The following is a 20799-nucleotide window of genomic DNA, read 5'->3' on the forward strand; positions in this document are numbered from 1 at the left end:
ACTGTTGACGCGCCAGGAGGTTTCAGGTGGGAAGGGTGCGGGACGGGGAGAGAGGGGCTTAAACGAGGGTGTCGAGGCGGGTGAAGATAAAGTGGGCCTGGTTGTGGGAGTAGGTGGCGTAGGTGTTTAAGTGAAAAACAGAGCGGGCGGCAAGGGAAATCTGCTGGAGTGTGTGGGGACGCTGGAAGGGGTGGATGTTCTGCAGGACGATGGTGAGGAACCGGATGATGTCTTCTGCTGTAGGGGGAGGGCGGAGGGAATTGTTAGGGTGGATGGGTGGGTCGATGGGGCGAGCGGGGACAGTGAATTCAGGGTTGGTGGGAGGGGGCTTGGCTTTGCATGTGGAGGAATAGGTGGACGAAGACGTTCTCCGCTCTGCCTTATATAGCGCGCTGCGAATATTGCCGCACCTGTATCACTGTCACGTGACAGAAACCACACAGGCCGGCGCCAGCGCCCTCGTTGGCGGAACTGTAAAGATCAGCTGTCTGTGCCGCACAGAACATAAACGTTGCACACGCCTTCTGTAACCCAGCAAATATCTGCAACTGGCTAGGCTGTTTTTTTTTTTTTGTCATCAGTCTTCTGACTGGTTTGATGCGACCCGCCATGAATTCCTCTCCTGTGGCTAACCTCTTCATCTCAGAGTAGCACTGGCAACCCACGTCCTCAATTATTTGCTGGTTCTATTGGTGCTGAAATGAATGTTGCATCTGAGTCCTGTCCTCCACCCTTATAAGCATCTTTTACGGTAGGTTCCGATCATTTATCGGAGACGTCGTCGGCTGTTCTGTCTTCACCGTGTTCTAGTGCATTACTATCCCCTCCTCATTCTTGATACGGTGGAGCAACAGGTTACTACAGGTTCTCTTCCGGGTAGTCAGATGCTGCATTGTCTGTCTCTTGTTTATCTGATGAATATGTTCATCGCTCCCGGTTGTGTTTCATGCATTCGACTAAACGGAGAGGGGACGCCTCCCATCTCGCAGCGGACTTTGATGAATTCTTTACCTTTCCACGTCAAGAAATTAGGTTGTCACGGAGTGGTGCGAAAAAAAAAAAAGAAATGAAATCTGCACCTTCCTGTGGGGAGGATTGAAGTCTTGTACCTTCTTCTCCGCCATTTGCCGGTAACGGGACGTGATGCGTGAATTATTTTCTAGTTTTCCTTTCGTGCTTTACATGTGTTACCTTATTTAGGCGCATACATTTCTCAACCTAAACGTTAAGGGGATAAGCTCTCCATTATTACGGCTTGCTGCGACGACCACCTACAGTCTGAATTGCAGAACTTAAAACGTATTTTCGGGGAAAATGGATACAGCAAAAGAGACATCGCAAACGGTTACAAGAGCCGCCGACGAAAGACACCTGGTGAATCAGTAGAGGAGGCCAAACGGATTGTATTCCTGCCGCACTGTGGAGCAACTAGCAGTAAGTTAGGACGTCTGCTGCAGAAGAATGGGCTAACACCAGTGTTCCGACCCGCCCCCAAGATACGAGATTTGTTGCGTCCTGTTAAAGACGACATTGCTCTCTGAGTGTCCGGTGTGTATGGTGTACCCTGTGAATGGGGCAGCATGTACATTGTACAGACGATTCGCACGGTTGCGGAGCGTTGTACTGAGCACAAGCGCCATATAAAACAAAGGAAGCTTGACAAGTCGGCCATAGCGGAGCATTGCCTAGAAAACGGACATAAAATACAGTTCGAAAAGACAAAAGTGTTGGCTCATGCGTCTACATATTGGGACTCCGTTATAAAGGAAGCGGCCGAGATTCGCTTGAACAACAACAATTTCAACAGAGACCAGGGATACACACTCAGCAGGGCATGGGGACGGGCGTTGGACATCGAAAGAAAGCAGAGACAGATGCGCGACGCGGGAGCGGCAGTTTCAAACGTAGCGCCTGCCCCTGGCGCCACCAGACGTCACCGGTGCTACCACGGGCAATAGCTCCGCTAGCTGCCCGTGTCGACTTACGCGCATGCGCCACATTGGATCGATCTGATTGGCTACTGCTGATGTCATCATGCCTATATAAGCGAGAGACCGTAACAGCCCCGGCACCCCCTTCTCCATAACGATCGCCCCCTTCCTGACAACCTCAGTAAGGCCAACCACTTTGCTTCCCACCTTTCCGAGGTCTTCTCCATCCCCGATGATCCCCACTTTGATTATTCTCTTTTCCCCACCGTCATGGAATGTGTCGATACCTCGGTCGCTCCACTTGCTCCTAGTCTCCAGTACTTGGGGCAGTTGCCCCCCTCTGACATAAACACTCCCATCACAGCACAAGACATTAAACTTATCCTCCGGTCCAAATGCAACACGGCCCCTGGTCACAACTGTGTCACCTTCCGTCACCTTCGAGAAAGCCCCTATTCCATCCTGACCGTCCTCGCCCATCTCTATAACGTCATCCTCTCTACTGGCTTCTACCATGACCTGTGGGAGACCTCCCGCGTCCTCTTATTCCTCAAACCCAACAAACCCCCTTCTGCCTCCTCTTCCTATCGTCCCATCTGCCTCACCTCCATCTTCAGTAAGGTCTTGGAATCCATCCTCTCCCACCGTATCCATCAGCACCTTGCTCAACACCACCTCCTCCCCCTTAGCCAGTGTGGCTTCCAACCCTCCTTCTCTGCTGAAGACCAACTCCTCAACCTCGTTCACCTTCTGTCCCTCCAGCTCAACTCCCGTCGCTCTGCCAATTTTGTTTCCCTTGACCTCCAAAATGCCTATGACCATGTATGGCGTCCCGGTCTCCTCTTTAAACTCCAAACCTATGCCCTGCCTATCAATTTTGTCCGTCTGGTCGCTTCCTTCCTCTCGCACCGTCCTTCCTATGTCACCCTCCACAACACCAACTCCCGTATCTTTTATCCCACGGCTGGCTCCTCCAGCGTTCTGTCCTCTCCCCTCTCCTTTATCTCTTGTATATGGCTGATATGCCCAAGCCACCCGCACCAGTCCACCTTCTCCAGTATGCTGATGACACCGCCTTCCTGGCTCTCTATCCTACCCTTCAACGGTCTCAACGTACCCTCCAAACCCACCTTAACCAGTTCACCACTAGGTGTAACCAGTGGTTCCTCCGTCTCAACCCCTCCAAAACCCAGGCAATCATCATAGGCCGCACCACTCGCTCCTTTCGCCTCCATGATTTCTACCTCACCCTTTATGGTCGTCCCATCCAGCTCACCCACACCCTGAAATACCTTGGCCTCACCCTCGACCGACACCTCACCTGGACCCCTCATCTCCAGACTGTCCAGCAGAAAGCCCATTCCCACCTCTGCCTTCTGAAACTCCTGTCCAGCTGGACATGGGGATTGCATCCTTCTACCATCCTCCACACCTACCAATCCATCATCCGTCCTATCCTCTGTTATGCCAGCGTTGCCTGGATCTCCACCCCCACCCGCTTTTACAAGGCCCTCCAAATCCTTGAACGCCATGCACTCTGCCTTGCCTTCCGTATCCGTCTTCCTTCCCCCACACGGCTCCTGTATGAACTGATCCCCTTCCCCCACCTACTCCTGTTCCTCCAACATCTCCGCATCCTTTACATTGTCCGCAGGCCTGATCCCCCCCACCATCTGGTTTCCTCCTTCCTCTCCACCCCCCGCCCGTTGCAGCGCCTCTATCGCTGTATCCCTCCCTCTCTCCACCTCCACACCCTCCATCTCCTTCATCAGGGCAATTTCCAACGTGTCCCCCTCCCAGATGACGAACTTCGCCGTGACATCTACCCTTCCTTCCAACTATAACCTGGACTTGTTCCCCCCCCCCTCCCCAGGGACCCCTTTTTCCTCTTCCCTCCTTGTCCCCGAGCGGATTTTCCTCCTTCCCCTGAGACCCTGCACCCCGTACTTGCCTCTTTCCTTCCCACAACCCTCCCTATCTGGCCCTCTTCAGTGCGCCCACCGCTCATCTCCACCATCTCTTCCCCTCCCTCCCTTCTTCCAGTCTCCCTCATCTCCTTGCGCCTGGCAGATCCTCCGTTTTGATCATCGTCAGTGTGCCACATCAGTGTTGTGTTTAGTGCTGTTTCTCCTGTGCGTCAAGGTGTAATTTTAATTGTGTGCTGCCTTGAGGTTCGCCGTCAGTGTTTGTTATGTGCTACGTCATCCGTCGATACCTTTTATGCTCCAGTCATACTGTGCCTTGCGTTCTTTTAATTGTCACAGAGTGTGGCTTCTTGTGTGTGCTACTTTTAAATAGTTTTTTATCTCCATTTTACAGTCACCCTGTTTTTTGTCTATTGCCTTCCATGATGTTCCCCTTTTTTATATCTATGTTCACCATATTCTCTCCCTTGTTATTTTTAAATGTCTTCTATTGTTTGTTCTATGTCTTTCGGCTGAAGAGCAGTGCATATGCTGCTGCCAGCCTGCCCCGATGGGGAATTGAAATACAACTCCTGACGACGATGGCGGAGATGGCCGTCGAAAGCTCGAGGATTTTATTCGAATTGACGCTGTTGGAAAACCGAGAACGTTTTGTTCATGTATGCCGTCACGAAAGACTCCGAGGACACATTTCCGATCTTTAACCGGGGTGTAGTCAGACGGTACACCGTCTGCTGATTTTACTTCCCTCTTTCATAGTGTTGTTATGCCAGCTCACTGTGAGAAGTTCTGAAGCTTTTCACCGACATGCGACGTCTGACATTCTAGTCCAGTCTCATTCCCCCAAACTGCCAGATCTGGCTTGACTTCCCGAAAACTTTTATGTTCGGTTCTTTCTTCCGATAGGTGATACGATAACATCTACGGTGAACGAAGTAGGGCAAGGGGTACACATCCCGCTCTCCTGTGAGGTCGGAAAAATCGTTTTCAATTCAAAGGAGATGGGACATCTGCCCATAGATCAGGTCCAGTCGATAACACTGCTCAGTTTTGATTATAAAACTGTAGCGCAGACGATAAATAGCCATCTGTCAGGTTTGCCTCTTGAAATTGTCGCGCGTTATCAAAGTTGTGTCTCGGGTCGTACTCTCCTGACTCCCGTTGCTAAATGTCGAGATCTCATCTCGATTGCTTGCACCGTTCCTGTGTCGGCAGCTTTACTTTTTATTGATTTTAATCACGCGTTTGGCCGAGATGAGTTTCTGTTGCAAGTATTGACGGCTGTTGGTTTTAACAATGGTGCATGATGGATGTTCCCCTCTCTAATTACTGGTATTCAGGCGTCTGTCGACGTGAATGAAGTATGTCAAGGTGCCCTACAGTGGAGTTCCCTATTTATGTCTATTCGTGCGATTTCTGGAATACTTACTACAGTCCATAGGTGCTCGGTTGGATGGCTGGTCGTTATTTGGAAAAGGTTTATCGTCCGCGCGCGTGCCGATGACGTTATGGTACTTTTTCGTACCCAGGACGACATATCGGTGCTCAAGGACGTTTTAGATGCAGTTTGTCGTTTTACGGGAACACAGGTTAACAACCGGGAGTATCAGGGATTTGACGCAGTTGAGATTCCATGGGCCGTGGCGATCGTCCGCCATCGATTGTTTCGTGTTATTATTGATCATTACTCGATGAAGGTGCTGCACTCGTTGTCTAGAGTAGCGTCTTTGATTAGTAATAAAAATATCCTCGGGCCTGGGTTCGAAGCACGCTATCGCTTAAACTCTGATTAATAAGCAGCATTGGCGGCCGAAGACTTCCAGCATAAGGAGTCACCCTCATTCTTCCAGCGGGCTTATAAAAGACGGCGGAGGGGCGGACAGAGGTTCAGGGCACTCTCTTGTCCTTGGGGTAGGAAACTGCTCCTAAAGGCGGAAGAATCAATAATGATCATCGGAAAGAGGATACAGAAGGCAATGGAAACTAAGACACATGAAAGGATAATGATCTACGAGTCGGGGCATGGGATGTTAGAAGCTTCAATGTGGTAGGGAAACTAGAAAATCTGAAAAGGGAAATGCAAAGGCTCAGTCTCGATATAGTAGGGATCAGTAAAGTGAAACGCAAAGAAGACAAGGATTTCTAATCAGATCAATGCAGGGTAATATCAACAGCAGCAGAAAATGGCATAACGAGAGGAGGATTCGTTATGAATAGAAACGCAGAGCAAACAGTGAGTTGGTGTGAACAGTTCAGTGATAGGGTTGTTTTTATCAGAATCGTTAGCAAACCAGCACCGACAACGATAGGTCAGTAATACGTGCCGACGTCGCAAGCTGAAGATGAAGAAATATAGAAAGTATATGAGAATATAGAAAGGGTAATACAGTACTAAAATGGAGATGAAAATCTAATAGTCATGGGGGACTGGGGCCGGCCTGGGTGGCCGAGCGGTTCTAGGCGCTACAGTCTGGAACCGCGCGACCGCTACGGTCGCAGGTTCGAATCTAGCCTCGGGCATGGATGTGTGTGATGTTCTTAGGTTAGTTGGGTTTAATTAGTTCTAAGTTCTAGGGGACTGCTGACCTTAGAAGTTAAGTCCCATAGTGCTCAGAGCCATTTGAACCTTTTTTTGGGGGACTGGAATGCAACTGTAGGGGAAGGAATTGAAGAAAGGGTTACAGTAGAATACGGGCTTGGGAAAAGGAATGAGAGAGGAGAAAGACTAATTGAGTACTGTAATAAATTTCAGCTCGAAATAGCGAATAGTCTGTTTAAGAATCACGAGAGGAGTAGGTATACATGGAAAAAGCCGGGCGGTACGGGAAGATTTCAGTTAGATTACATCATGGTCAGAGAGAGATTCCGAAATCAGATACTAGATTGTGAGGCTTACCCTAGAGCAGATATAGACTCGGATCACAATGTGTTAGTGATGAGGAGTTGGCAGAAATTTAAGAAAGTAGTCAGGAAGAATCAATACGCAAAGAAGTGGGATGCGGATGTACTAAGGATTGACGAAATACGCTTGAAGCTCTCTCAGGCTATAGGTACAGCAATAAGGAATAACTCAGAAGGGCGTACAGTTGAAGAGGAATGGACGTCTCTAAAAGGGTCAATCACAGAAGTTGGAAAGGAAAAGATAGGGACAAAGAAAGTAACTTCGAAGAAACCATGGGTAACAGAAGAAACACTTCACCTGATTGATGAAAAAAGGAAGACGTAATAGCTGCAAGAAATATGAGAAGAAATCGAAAAAGAAATGATGGTCGGAAGGACTCACTTAGTATATAGGGAAGTGATAACAACCTACGTGAAATTAAAAGCAAGGGCGGTGTCATCAAGAGAGCAACGGAATTCCACTGTTAAATGCAGAGGAAAGAGGGGGATAGGTGGAGAGAGTATATTGAGAGCCTCTATGAGGGGGAAGATATGTCTGATGTTACAGAAGAAGAAACAGGAGTTGGTTGCCTGCGGTCACAGGCATTGCAGTTGGCTTCGCCGTCAATTGGCCTTTCTTGGCAATCGGCAATCCGCGGTGAGATTGTCCTGCGTCCAGGTTCAACCTTCTTCCGGAGGATGAAGAACAGTACAATTATGTGGCTTGTCTGGAATGATGTTCATTAGATGATGGGGAGCGGGTATGATGTGGACCCTTGTGCCTGTACATGTTTATAGCCCACTGGACATGGCGAAGTCTGCCACACTATCGTACGCTTTTTGTGGACATGCTGTATCACGTATTTAATTAGCAATGAGTTGGATGATGTGGAGAATATTTCTGGCTCTACTTCACTTGTTTTTTTTTTAGTTAATAAGAAATAAAACATTTTTGCAAGCAACGATTGGAAATAATTTTTTTCCGTTTTCAGTGGTGGAAGCCATGCAGGATTAATTCCGGTTTTAGTGCTTTCTTTTTCGGGTAGCACGTTGTAAGGTTTCAAAGAGAAACATAAATAAATCAATCGAATAAAAAACAAAACCATAAAAAAGGCCAGTACGATGTTGGGGACCAGCACAGTGATAAGCCTGGGGGAGGGGGGGGGGCATCGTGACCAGGCAAAGTAATTAGCACATCTGCCTAAAAAAAAGTAAGCCAGAAACCGGGATCGAATCCCTGTAAGATACAACTTCTCGTTTCCTCTCCCTACAGCGTTGCCCCATCTGGAGGAGGAAACGAGAAAAAAATGGAAAACAGTGAGAGTGACACCCAGGTTCGAATCCTGGCCTTGCTACGATTTTTGATTTGTCGCATCAGTCTTAGAATATACATCATGAGAGTATTTCTTTCAATGGTGTATTCGCTTTTTCTACTTTTCATGTCCTTTCGAATGTTTCCAGAAGTGTCACTGTCTTACCATCACTCATTTTTCATGGGGGCTCTCTCAAGCAGCAAACCTACAAGAATTAATCTTTTTTGTAGACGTCTGATCGTCTTTATTTGCTACCTCGGCTAGCACCACGTCAGAAAGCAAGGCGCGGCAGCAGGCAGCAGAGTGCAGGTGAGGCGTACTGACCCGGTCCTGGCGAAGTTGGCGAGGTAGCGCATGAGCAGGCGCGACACGGCGGCGTCCTGCCGGCTGAAGTTGTGCTGCTGCGGCGACAGCGCGCCCGCCGCGGCCGCCGCCAGCGGCAGGCCCAGCACGTACGGCACGTCCTCGCCCCGCACGCTGCCCGTCCTCTGCAACACCGCCGCGCCGCCGGCTCTCACAGACACCTGCCACGCCTCCTGGACTACAGGTGCAAGTGCTACAAAAGCGTGGCCCCAACAAAGCTCGCTCGCAGGGTGTTTGCATAATTAAAAGAGTCTACTGAAGGGTTGCTCGAGTGAAAATGTTATTTATTTATCCATTCACTCACCAAATGTTACAAGCCATAAATAATTAAATGTCACCATATGATCTTACGAAAGAAAAACCTAACTTTTAAGGATTTGATGGCTTTACAAACAACTGGTTTCAATCAAATACAACAGAAAGCAAAAAGATGTACCATGAAGTTCAAACAACATTGGAAGGAAAGGCAATTTTAGTCATTGGGGAGCAACAGCGAAGGGAGTCCCATAGGGTTAAATTTTGGGACCACTCCTTGAGCTGTGTGCGGCTCGTGTTCGTACCGTTTATTCTACATCTACCTACATCTACATGATTACTCTGCAATTCACATTTAAGTGATTGGCAGAGGGTTCATCGAACAACAATCATACTATCTCTCTACCATTCCACTCCCGAACAGCGCGCGGGAAAAACGAACACCTAAACCTTTCTGTTCGAGCTGTGATTTCTCTTATTATATTTTGATGATCATTCCTACCTACGTCGGTTGGGATCAACAAAATATTTTCGCATTCGGAAGAGAAAGTTGGTGACTTTTTTATTATTATTATTTCGTTTGGCATCAAGGATACATTACTTGAATTGAACAGCAATGATGTCACTGGTAACACAATACGCATATACTACAAATAAAATACACTCCTGGAAATTGAAATAAGGACACCGTGAATTCATTGTCCCAGGAAGGGGAAACTTTATTGACACATTACTGGGGTCAGATACATCACATGATCACACTGACAGAACCACAGGCACATAGACACAGGCAACAGAGCATGCACAATGTCGGCACTAGTACAGTGTATATCCACCTTTCGCAGCAATGCAGGCTGCTATTCTCCCATGGAGGCGATCGTAGAGATGCTGGATGTAGTCCTGTGGAACGGCTTGCCATGCCATTTCCACCTGGCGCCTCAGTTGGACCAGCGTTCGTGCTGGACGTGCAGACCGCGTGAGACGACGCTTCATCCAGTCCCAAACATGCTCAATGGGGGACAGATCCGGAGATCTTGCTGGCCAGGGTAGTTGACTTACACGTTCTAGAGCACGTTGGGTGGCACGGGATACATGCAGACGTGCATTGTCCTGTTGGAACAGCAAGTTCCCTTGCCGGTCTAGGAATGGTAGAACGATGGGTTCGATGACGGTTTGGATGTACCGTGCACTATTCAGTGTCCCCTCGACGATCACCAGTGGTGTACGGCCAGTGTAGGAGATCGCTCCCCACACCATGATGCCGGGTGTTGGCCCTGTGTGCCTCGGTCGTATGCAGTCCTGATTGTGGCGCTCACCTGCACGGCGCCAAACACGCACACGACCATCATTGGCACCAAGGCAGAAGCGACTGTCATCGCTGAAGATGACACGTCTCCATTCGTCCCTCCATTCACGCCTGTCGCGACACCACTGGAGGCGGGCTGCACGATGTTGGGGCGTGAGCGGAAGACGGCCTAACGGTGTGCGGGACCGTAGCCCAGCTTCATGGAGACGGTTGCGAATGGTCCTCGCCGATACCCCAGGAGCAACAGTGTCCCTAATTTGCTGGGAAGTGGCGGTGCGGTCCCCTACGGCACTGCGTAGGATCCTACGGTCTTGGCGTGCATCTGTGCGTCGCTGCGGTCCGGTCCTAGGTCGCCGGTCACGTGCACCTTCCGCCGACCACTGGCGACAACATCGATGTACTGTGGAGACCTCACGCCCCACGTGTTGAGCAATTCGGCGGTACGTCTACCCGGCCTCCCGCATGCCCACTATACGCCCTCGCTCAAAGTCCGTCAACTGCACATACGGTTCACGTCCACGCTGTCGCGGCATGCTACCAGTGTTAAAGACTGCGATGGAGCTCCGTATGCCACGGCAAACTGGCTGACACTGACGGCGGCGGTGCACAAATGCTGCGCAGCTAGCGCCATTCGACGGCCAACACCGCGGTTCCTGGTGTGTCCGCTGTGCCGTGAGTGTGATCATTGCTTGTACAGCCCTCTCGCAGTGACCGGAGCAAGTATGGTGGGTCTGACACACCGGTGTCAGTGTGTTCTTTTTTCCATTTCCAGGAGTGTAGATTACATTCATTTATGGTTGTTGGTGACTGAAATTTCGTAAATAGATCTCGCCGCGACGAAAAACGTCTTTGCTTTAATGACTTCCATCCCAACTCGTGTATCATATCTGCCACACTCTCTCCCCTATTACGTGATAATACAAAACGAGCTGCCCTTTTTTGCACCCTTTCGATGTCCTCCGTCAATCCCACCCGGTAAGGATCCCATACCGCGCAGCAATATTCTAACAGAGGACGAACGAGTGTAGTGTAAGCTGTCTCTTTAGTAGACCTGTTGCATGTTCTAAGTGTCCTGCCAATGAAACGCAACCTTTGGCTCGCCTTCCCCACAATATTATCTATGTGGTCTTTCCAACTGAAGTTGTTCGTAATTTTAACACCCAGGTATTTAGTTGAATTGACAGCCTTGAGAATTGTACTATTTATCGAGTAATCGAATTCCAACGGATTTCTTTTGGAACTCATGTGGATCACCTCACACTTTTCGTTATTTAGCGTCAACTGCCACCTGCCAATCTTTTCTAAATCGCTTTGAAACTGATACTGGTCTTCGGATGACCTTACTAGACGGTAAATTACAGCATCATCTGCGAACAACCTAAGAGAACTGCTCAGATTGTCACCCAGGTCATTTATATAGATCAGGAACAGCAGAGGTCCCAGGACGCTTCCCTGGGGTACACCTGATATCACTTCAGTTTTACTCGATGATTTGCCGTCTATTACTACGAACTGCGACCTTCCTGACAGGAAATCACGAATCCAGTCGCACAACTGAGACGATACCCCGTAGGCCCGCAGCTTGATTGGAAGTCGCTTGTGAGGAAGGGTGTCAAAAGCTTTCCGGAAATCTAGAAATACGGAATCAACTTGAGATCCCCTGTCGATAGCGGCCATTACTTCGTGCGAATAAAGAGCTAGCTGCGTTGCACAAGAACGATGTTTTATGAAGCCATGCTGATTATGTATCAATAGATTGTTCCCTTCGAGGTGATTCATAATGTTTGAATACAGTATATGCTCCAAAACGCTACTGAAAACCGACGTCAATGATATAGGTCTGTAGTTCGATGGATTACTCCTATTACCCTTCTTAAACACTGGTGCGACCTGCGCAATTTTCCAATCTGTAGGTAGAGATCTATCGGTGAGCGAGCGGTTGTATATGATTGCTAAGTAGGGAGCTATTGTAACAGAGTAATCTGAAAGGAACCTAATCGCTATTTCTGTTTTTCATGTTCTTTCGAAAGTTTCCACAAAGTTTAATTGTCTTGCCATCACTCATTTTTCATGGGGACTCTCTCAAGTTGCGGAAGTTTAATTACAGCAAACCTGTACGAATTGTTTAACATCTTCTCTTTGCGGTACTGCCGTCACATTTCATATTCGATTTACTGGCGTCTCTAAGTTGCTGGCTTGCCTGCCCGTGAGTGGCAGCAGCAACGCTTATCGATAAGTGCATTTTCGTACCATCTCTGGAGCGACCGCTAGGGTTTTCCGGGTCGTCGTGTGTCGGCAGTTCAGTCGGGACGCAGCGCCAGTGAGGTCAGGACAACCAGTACTCGCCGACCGCTGGCTACACATATGAACTGTCCGACGGAATGAGACTGGAACGGGAACGACCGTTGGTTGGTCATTCAGTCGGTCGTCTCATCGGGCGACGTGTATTTGGTCTTTTGAGCGTTTCTGGGCCTCGTCAGTTGGTCGTCTTGCCGGACGTGGGTCAGTTCCTTCCTTGTGCAGGGATGTCGGGTGGCCAGTGGGCAACTGTTCCCTCCGTATGGCTGGGTCCGAGCCAGTGTACCCGGGTCGCCGTGTCTCCGAGCTCCGAATCGAGGGAGTAGGTACGGAGCTGCAGTGAGCTCTGGACAGCCATGACTCGCCCGACCGTTGAGTGGGAACGATCTTGGTTGGTCGTTCGGTCGGTCGTCTCATCGGACGATGTGTATTTGGTCGCCGACCGCTTATGGAAACTCTGTGTGTGTCGACTTCTTCCACAGTGATTGATTTTAGGATTGTCGGAGTTCTTGGTGCAAGTGTTTACGTGGAACTATGTGTAGCTTCTGTGATTTCCACTGAGCAGTTATGAATGCTGTCTGCGTACTGCAGTAGGCAGTCGGTCAGTTCGGACAGAACAGCGAGCCTGTGTTCCTCGCCATGTTGATGCTGTCAGGCACGGCGTGTAGTTCGACGCCTTTGTATTTGTTCATATTTTTGAGTGGTTATGGTGCCTTGGCTGTATTTAGACGCCAATATTTGAAGACGCAGTGCTACTGGTATCTTCGTCCTCGCTGACATTTTCGGTTGACGTGTCGTTGGTCGGGCGGAAGGGAATTGATTAGGTTGTTGGTCGGTTCTTCAGCCATTCCTGGGTCGGGTTGCCATCTGATTACTTAGTCTTGGCTAATTATCTCACCGAAACTCAGGCCAACTCTTGCAGCTCTTCTGAGCACCATAGTTCTGTTGTTTTTAGATTGTGAGTTTTGTCTCAAGTACTGTGCATGGCCTTCAGCCGAACCTTATGTGAATATTTTAAGATAAGGCCTTCAGCTATCTTAAATTAAAATTTGAAAGATCATTTGTTAAAAACCTTTTTAAATTTTCTTACTGAAATTCTTCTAATCCAGGCCTTAAGCCCTTTCCACAACCATAACCCGATCCGCTCTGTCCTGCGAGACCAGATTTCGCTCCTATTCTTTACGTTCGTTATTTGCCAAAATGTATTTGGACATAACTATGTAATACGGAATTGATGACTAGACGAGAGGCGGACCCTGCAGTACGAAAGGAGTCGGGGAACATTGTACTGTCAATAGAGAAAAAGTAACAGCAGACGGTGTGGCACTCCTTTTACAAATCCTAGCAAATTTAGCATTTTAAGCCGTTGCTTGCAATCGCGTATGTCAGATAAAAGATTTAAAATGTTTGAAGTATCGGCAAAGTGTCTAAGATAACATTCTCACTTATCAATGAAACGTAACCATGGTCCAAAGAACCTATTGTTTAACATTCACTATCGAGCTGTGCTCGGTTTTGATGTAATGATCATAAAACAATTATTCCCGACTAATTTATCGTTCTCTCTCCTTTACACTTCAACGCGATGTATGTAATTATTCTGTAAGTGTGAGCTGCCTTATTTAAATAATATCACCATAAAAAGAATTTCGTTCCTCATTCAAGTAATCTGGTCACCCCGAGTTCCCCTTTGTCCGCCGCTCGTGGTCTCGCGGTAGCGTTCTTGCTTCCCGAGCACGGGGTCCCGGGTTCGATTCCCGGCGGGGTCAGGGATTTTCACCTGCCTCGGGATGACTGGGTGTTTGTGTTGTCCTCATCATTTTCATCATCATCCAGGAAAGTGGCGACATTGGACTGAGCAAAGATTGGATAATTGTACGGGCGCTGATAACCAAGCAGTTGAGCGCCCCACAAACCAAACATAATCATCATCATCCTCACCCCGAGTTCCCCTCCAAACTGGAGTCATTTCTGACCCCTGGTTTTGGCCTTCGTGATGGTGCTAGCTGATGCTTTGCGTGGAAGCATGCACGATCGGTCGGCATTCGCGACCGATGGTAATTTCAGTACCTGCAAATAAGAATAATATCGGCAGTAAGATTAGTAGTTTTCGAAGTCCCTGTTTATGTACGCAACACTGTATAAATTTCTTTACTCATTTCCACACGGTTCGCCGGCCGCGGTGGCCGTGCGGTTCTAGGCGCTCTAGTCCGGAGCCGCGCTGCTGCTACGGTCGCAGGTTCGAATCCTGCCTCGGGCATGGGTGTGTGTGACGTCCTTAGGTTAGTTAGGTTTAAGTAGTTCTAAGTTCTAGGGGACTGGTGACCACAGCAGTTGAGTCCCACAGTGCTCAGAGCAATTTGAACCATCCACACGGTCCTAACGCAACCACACAGAACAGATGGTGTTTACTTGCTTTAGCATGGACCGAACTCATACAAACAGAGTAAGATAATGCATTCAGAAACTCAGTTTTCAGAATATGCCCTACAAAGAATGCTTTATTTAAAAGCAGAATGCTTTATTTAAAGGCATTTTCAATTTAACGACCCAAAGAGACAAAGATTCTGTTTAGTAATAAATAAATAAGTAAATAAATAAATACTAACGCGAATTCCTTACAGACGAATGGAAAAACTGGTAGAAGCCGACTTTGGGGAAGATCAGTTTGGATTCCGTTGAAACGTTGGAACACATGAGGCAATACTTACCTTACGACTTATCTTAGAAGAAAGATTAAGGAAAGGCAAACCTACGTTTCTAGCATTTGTAGACTTAGAGAAAGCTTTTGACAATGTTGACTAGAATACTCTCTTTCAAATTCTAAAGGTGGCAGGGGTAAAATACAGGGAGCGAAAGGCTATTTACTATTTGTACAGAAAGCAGATGGTAGTTATAAGAGTCGAGGGGCATGAAAGGGAAGCAGTGGTTGGGAAGGGAGTGAGACAGGGTTGTAGCCTCTCCCCGATGTTATTCAGACTGTATATTGAGCAAGCAGTAAAGGGAACAAAAGAAAAATTCGGCGTAGGTATTAAAATCGATACAGAAGAAATAAAAACTTTGAGTTTCGCCGATGACATTGTAATTCTGTCAGGGACAGCAAAGGACTTGGAAGAGCAGTTGAACGGAATGGACAGTGTCTTGAAAGGAGGATATAAGATGAACATCAACAAAAGCAATACGAGGATAATGGAATGTAGTCGAATTAAGTCGGGTGATGCTGAGGGAATTAGATTAGGAAATGAGACACTTAAAGTAGTAAAGGAGTTTTGCTATTTGGGGAGCAAAATAACTGATGATGGTCGAAGTAGAGAGGATATAAAATGTAGACTGGCAATGACAAGGAAAGCGTTTCTGAAGAAGAAAAATTTGTTAACATCGAGTATTGATTTAAGTGTCAGGAAGCCGTTTCTGAAAGTATTTGTATGGAATGTAGCCATGTATGGAAGTGAAACATGGACGATAAATAATTTGGACAAGAAGAGAATAGAAGCTTTCGAAATGTGGTGCTACAGAAGGATGCTGCAGATTAGATGGGTAGATCACATAACTAATGAGGAGGTATTGAATAGAATTGGAGAGAAGAGGAGTTTGTGGCACTACTTGACAAGAAGAAGGGACTAGTTGGTAGGACATGTTCTGAGGCATCAGGGGATCACAAATTTAGCATTGGAGGGCAGCATGGAGGGTAAAATCGTAGAGGCAGACAAAGAGATGAATACATTAAGCAGATTCAGAAGGATGTAGGTTGCAGTAGGTACTGGGAGATAAAGAAGCTTGCACAGGATAGAGTAGCATGGAGAGGTGCATCAAACCAGTCTCAGGACTGAAGACCATCCAACAACAACAATAATATCAGTTTTATCAATTGAAACAACGCCATTTCTCCTCCCGTAGGATTACGAGAAGGCAATTTTAATTACTTTCACATTCCACTCACTTAAACTACGTAACAGACAGGCATAAACTATGAAGTGTCAGGACTGCTCAGCGACTTCGAACGCCAGCTACACATTGGAAGTCACTTGAGCAACATATCCATTAGGTACATTTCAGCCCTTCAAAAGTTCCTCAATTGGACTGTTAGTGAAGCGACTATGAAGTGGAAACGGCGAGGAACAACCTAAACCAAACCAAGACCGGGAAGACCTCAAGTGCTAGCCAACAAGGACCGTCGAGCGTTGTGAAGGGCGATTATAAAAAATCGCATGAAATTATCGGAAGGAATCATTTGTGAGTTCCACGGTGTTGCCAACAGTCCAACAAACACAATTACTTTGCGTGTGGAGTTAAAAAGAATGGAGTGCAATTGCCGAGTAGCTCCTCCCCAGCCACACATTTCTGTAGGCAGTGCTATGCGACGGTGGAGGTGGTTACTAGATGACTAGAAACGAGTGATTTGGAGTGATGAGTCACGACACACGCAGTGCAGTCCGATGGAAGGATTTAGGTTCGAACAACGCCTGGAGAACGTTACCTGCCAACATGTGCAGAGGTGGTGTAATAGTATTGGGGCGTTTTCCGCTTCACGTTGTGGTCCCCTTAGGGCACATAGGAAAGCGCTAATTGTGCAAGGATATGAGCTCATTTTACGATATTGCGTACTGTAAACAACAGAGGATCAATTCGGAGACGATGACTGTATCGGCATGACTCTTAACCCTGTTACAAAACAGCGTTTGAGAGGCAATGATTACGGTGACATCGCTGAAATGGACCGGCCTGTCAGAGTCTCGGCCTACACCAAATGGAACACGTTTGGGACGAGTTCGATGACTTCACTCCATCCCCAACGTCAGAAATCAACGTCTTCTCTGCTCTCGGCTCCTGGGAAATGATTCCTCCACAGAGATTCAAACTCCTTGTTGAAAGTTTCCCCAGCAGAGTTCAAACGTTCATAAAGCAGAAGGATGGACATACCATATATTAATATCCACTGAGGGTCTGTGATTACTTGTGATGTGACAGTGTACATGAATGACGTTCCAATTAACATCCATCAAGTAGAGATAGTAAGTTTTGCAGACTTTTACAGAAAATTGTTAATAACGTTTTTCAAATAATTATTAAATGGTTCTCTACACTCTCCAAAATTTGAGATAACATCCAATATTTAGTTCCATACAAAAAATAGTCTAACCGACAGATGATCTAGCTCATGAACAGGGCTCAGTAAACAAGGTAGAAACCCCTAACTTTTTGAGTAAATAATCCGACACAATCCGGGAGAATGGTAATGTCCACAATTACAACATCAGAGGAAAAATAATGTCTTTCTCGCCGATCGTTAAAGCTGTCAGTGGCTCAGAAGAGAGTTGAATACGCATCAATAAAATTTTATGATCATTTGCCCAACGAATTGACAATGGAAATGAATAGACGCACTTGATCAAACATGGTGCTTACGTACGAATCATCTGTCAGAGTACACTACTGGCCATTAAAGTTGCTACACCACGAGGATGACGCGCTGCAGACGCTAAATTTAACCGACAAAAAGAAGATGCTGTGATATGCAAATGATTAGCTTTTTAAAGCATTCACACGTGCTGACATGAGGAACGTTTCCAACCGATTTTTCATGCAAAAACAGCAGCTGACCGGCGTTGCCTGGTGAAACGTTGTTGTGATGCCTTGTGTAAAGAGGATAAATGCGTACCATCACGTTTCCTACTTTGATAAAGGTCGAATTGTAGCATATCGCGATTGCGGTTTATCGTATCGCGACAGTGCTGCTCGCGTTGGTCGAGATCCAATGACTATTAGCAGAATATGGAATCGGTGGGTTCACGAGGGTAATACGGAACGCCGTGCTGGATCCCAACAGCCTCGTATCACTAGCATTTGAGATGACAGGCATCTTATCCGCATGGCTGTAGCGGATCGTGCAGCCACGTCTCGATCCCTGAGTCAACAGATGGGGACGTTTGCAAGACAACAACTATCTGCACGAACAGTTTGCCCAAGTTTGCAGCAGCATGGACTATCAGATCGGAGATCATGGCTGCCGTTACCCTTGACGCTGCATCACAGACAGGAGCGCCTGAGATGGTGTACTCAACGACGAACCTGGGTGTACGAATAGCAAAACGTCATTTTTTCGGATGAATCCAGGTTCTGTTTACAGCATCATGATGGTCGCATCCGTGTTTGGCGACATCGTGGTGAACGCACATTGGAAGCGTGTATTCGTCATCGCCATACTGGCGTATCACCCGGCGTGATGGTATGGGGCGCTATTGGTTACACGTCTCGGTCACCTCTTGTTCGCATTGACGGCGCTTTGAGCAGTGGACGTTACATTTCAGATGTGTTACGACCCGTGGCTCTACCCTTCATTCTATCCCTGCGAAACCCTACATTTCAGCAGGATAATGCACGACCGCATGTTGCAGGTCCTGTACGGGCCTTTCTGGATACAGAAAATGTTCGACTGCTGTCCTGGCCAGCACATTCTCCAGATCTCTCACCAACTGAAAACGTCTGGTCAATGGTGGCCGAGCAACTGGCTCGTCACAATACGCCAGTCACTACTCTTGATGAACTGTGGTATTGTTTTGAAGCTGCATGGGCAGCTGTACCTGTACACGCCATCCAAGCTCTGTTTGACTCAATGCCCAGGCGTATCAAGGACGTTATTACGGCGAGAGGTGGTTGTTCTGGGTACTGATTTCTCAGGATCTATGTAACCAAACTGCGTGAAAGTTTAATCACATGTCAGTTCTAGTATAATATATTTGTCCAATGAATACCCGTTTATCATCCGCATTTCTTCTTGGTGTAGTAATTTTAATGGCCAGTATTGTAGTGTCTAGACGTATCAGGGGTTCCATATCACTCCAAATGCACACGCCACACACCATTACACAGCCTCCACCAGCTTGAACAGTCGTCTGTTGACATGCAGGGTCCATGGATTCATGAGGATGTCTCAATACCCGTATACGTCCATCCGCTCGATACAATTTGAAACGAGACTCGTTCGACCAGGCAACGTTTCTAGTCATCAACAGCATTGACGGGCCCAGGCGAGGTTAAAGCTTCGTGTCGTGCAGTCATCAAGGGTATTCGACAGGTTCTTCGGCTCCGAAAGTCCATATCGGTGGCGTTTCGTTGAATGGTTCGCACGCTGACACTTGTGGATGGCCCAGCATTGAAATATGCAGCAATTTGCGGAAGGGTTGCATTTCTATTACGCTGAACGATTCACTGCAGTCGTTGGCCTCGTATCTGCAGGATCTTTTTCCGGCTGCAGCGATATCGGAGATTTGATGTTTTACCGGATTCCTAATATTTACTGTACACTCTTGAAGTGGTCGTACGGGAAAATACTCACTTCATCGCTCCCTCGGAAAAGCTGTGTCCCATCGCTTGTGCCCTGACTATAACACCACGTTCTAAATCACTTAAATCTTGATAACTTGTCACTGTAGCAGCAACAATCGATCTAATAACTCCGTCAGACAGGTGTTGTCTTATATAGGAGCTGTCGACCGCAGCGCCGTATTCTGCCTGTTTACATACACTATGTGATGAAAAGTATCTGGACACTCTCAAAAACATACGATTTTCATATTAGGTGCATTGTGCTGCCACCTACTGCCAGGTACTCCATATCAGTGACCTCAGTAGTCATTAGACATCGTGGGAGAGCAGAATGGGGCCCTCCGCCGAATTCACGGACTTCGAACGTGGTAAGGTGATTGGGTGTTTCTTGTGTCATAGGTCGGTATGCGAGATTTCCACACTCCTAAACATCCCTAGGTCCACTGTACCCGATGCGATAGTGAAGTGGAAACCTGAAGGGACACGTACAGCACAAAAGCATACAGGCCGACTTCATCTGTTGACTAACAGAGAATGCCGACATTTGAAGAGGCTCGTAATGTATAATAGGCAGACATCAATCCAGACCATCACAGAGGAATTCAAACTGCATCAGACTCCACTGCAAGCACTATGAAAGTTAGGCGAGAGGCTAGTAAACTTGGATTTCTTGGTCGAGCGGCTTCTCGTAAGCCACACATCATACCAGTAAATGCCAAACGACGCCTCGTTTTGTTGAAGGACCCTTAACATTGGACGATTGAACAGTGGAAAAACGTTGTGTTGAGTGGCGAATCACGGAACACAATGTGGCGATCAGATGCCAAGGTGTGGATATGGCAAATGCCCAGTGAACGTCGACTGCCAGCGTGCGTAGGCCAGCACTAAAATTCGGAGGCGGTGATGTTATGGTTTGGTCGTGTTTTTCATGGAAGGTACCTGCACCCCTTGTTGTTTTGGTGGCACTATCACAGCACTGGCGGCCTCCATTGATGTTTTAAGGCGGCATGGGTGGCCGAGCGGTTCTAGGCGCTACAGTCTGGAACCGTGCGACCACTACGGTTGCAAGTTCGAGTCCTGCCTTGGGCATGGATGTGTGTGATGTCCTTAGGTTAGTTAGGTTCAAGTATTTCTAAGTTCAAATGGCTCTGAGCACTATGGGACTTAACATCTATGGTCATCAGTCCCCTAGAACTTAGAAC

General features: G+C 47.5%; 1 protein-coding gene across 1 annotated transcript in view; it reads right to left on the reverse strand.

The window, feature by feature from the left end:
- LOC126091812 (neuroligin-1-like) overlaps positions 1 to 20799 on the reverse strand; it is an 803327-nt gene that overhangs the window by 168065 nt on the left and 614463 nt on the right. The window contains exon 6 of the mRNA XM_049907115.1: positions 8374 to 8537. Coding sequence (XP_049763072.1) covers positions 8374 to 8537 — 164 coding nt within the window. The remainder of the gene's footprint in view (positions 1 to 8373; positions 8538 to 20799) is intronic.

Source organism: Schistocerca cancellata, chromosome 1 (genome assembly GCF_023864275.1).
Source record: "Schistocerca cancellata isolate TAMUIC-IGC-003103 chromosome 1, iqSchCanc2.1, whole genome shotgun sequence".
Lineage (NCBI taxonomy): Eukaryota > Metazoa > Arthropoda > Insecta > Orthoptera > Acrididae > Schistocerca > Schistocerca cancellata.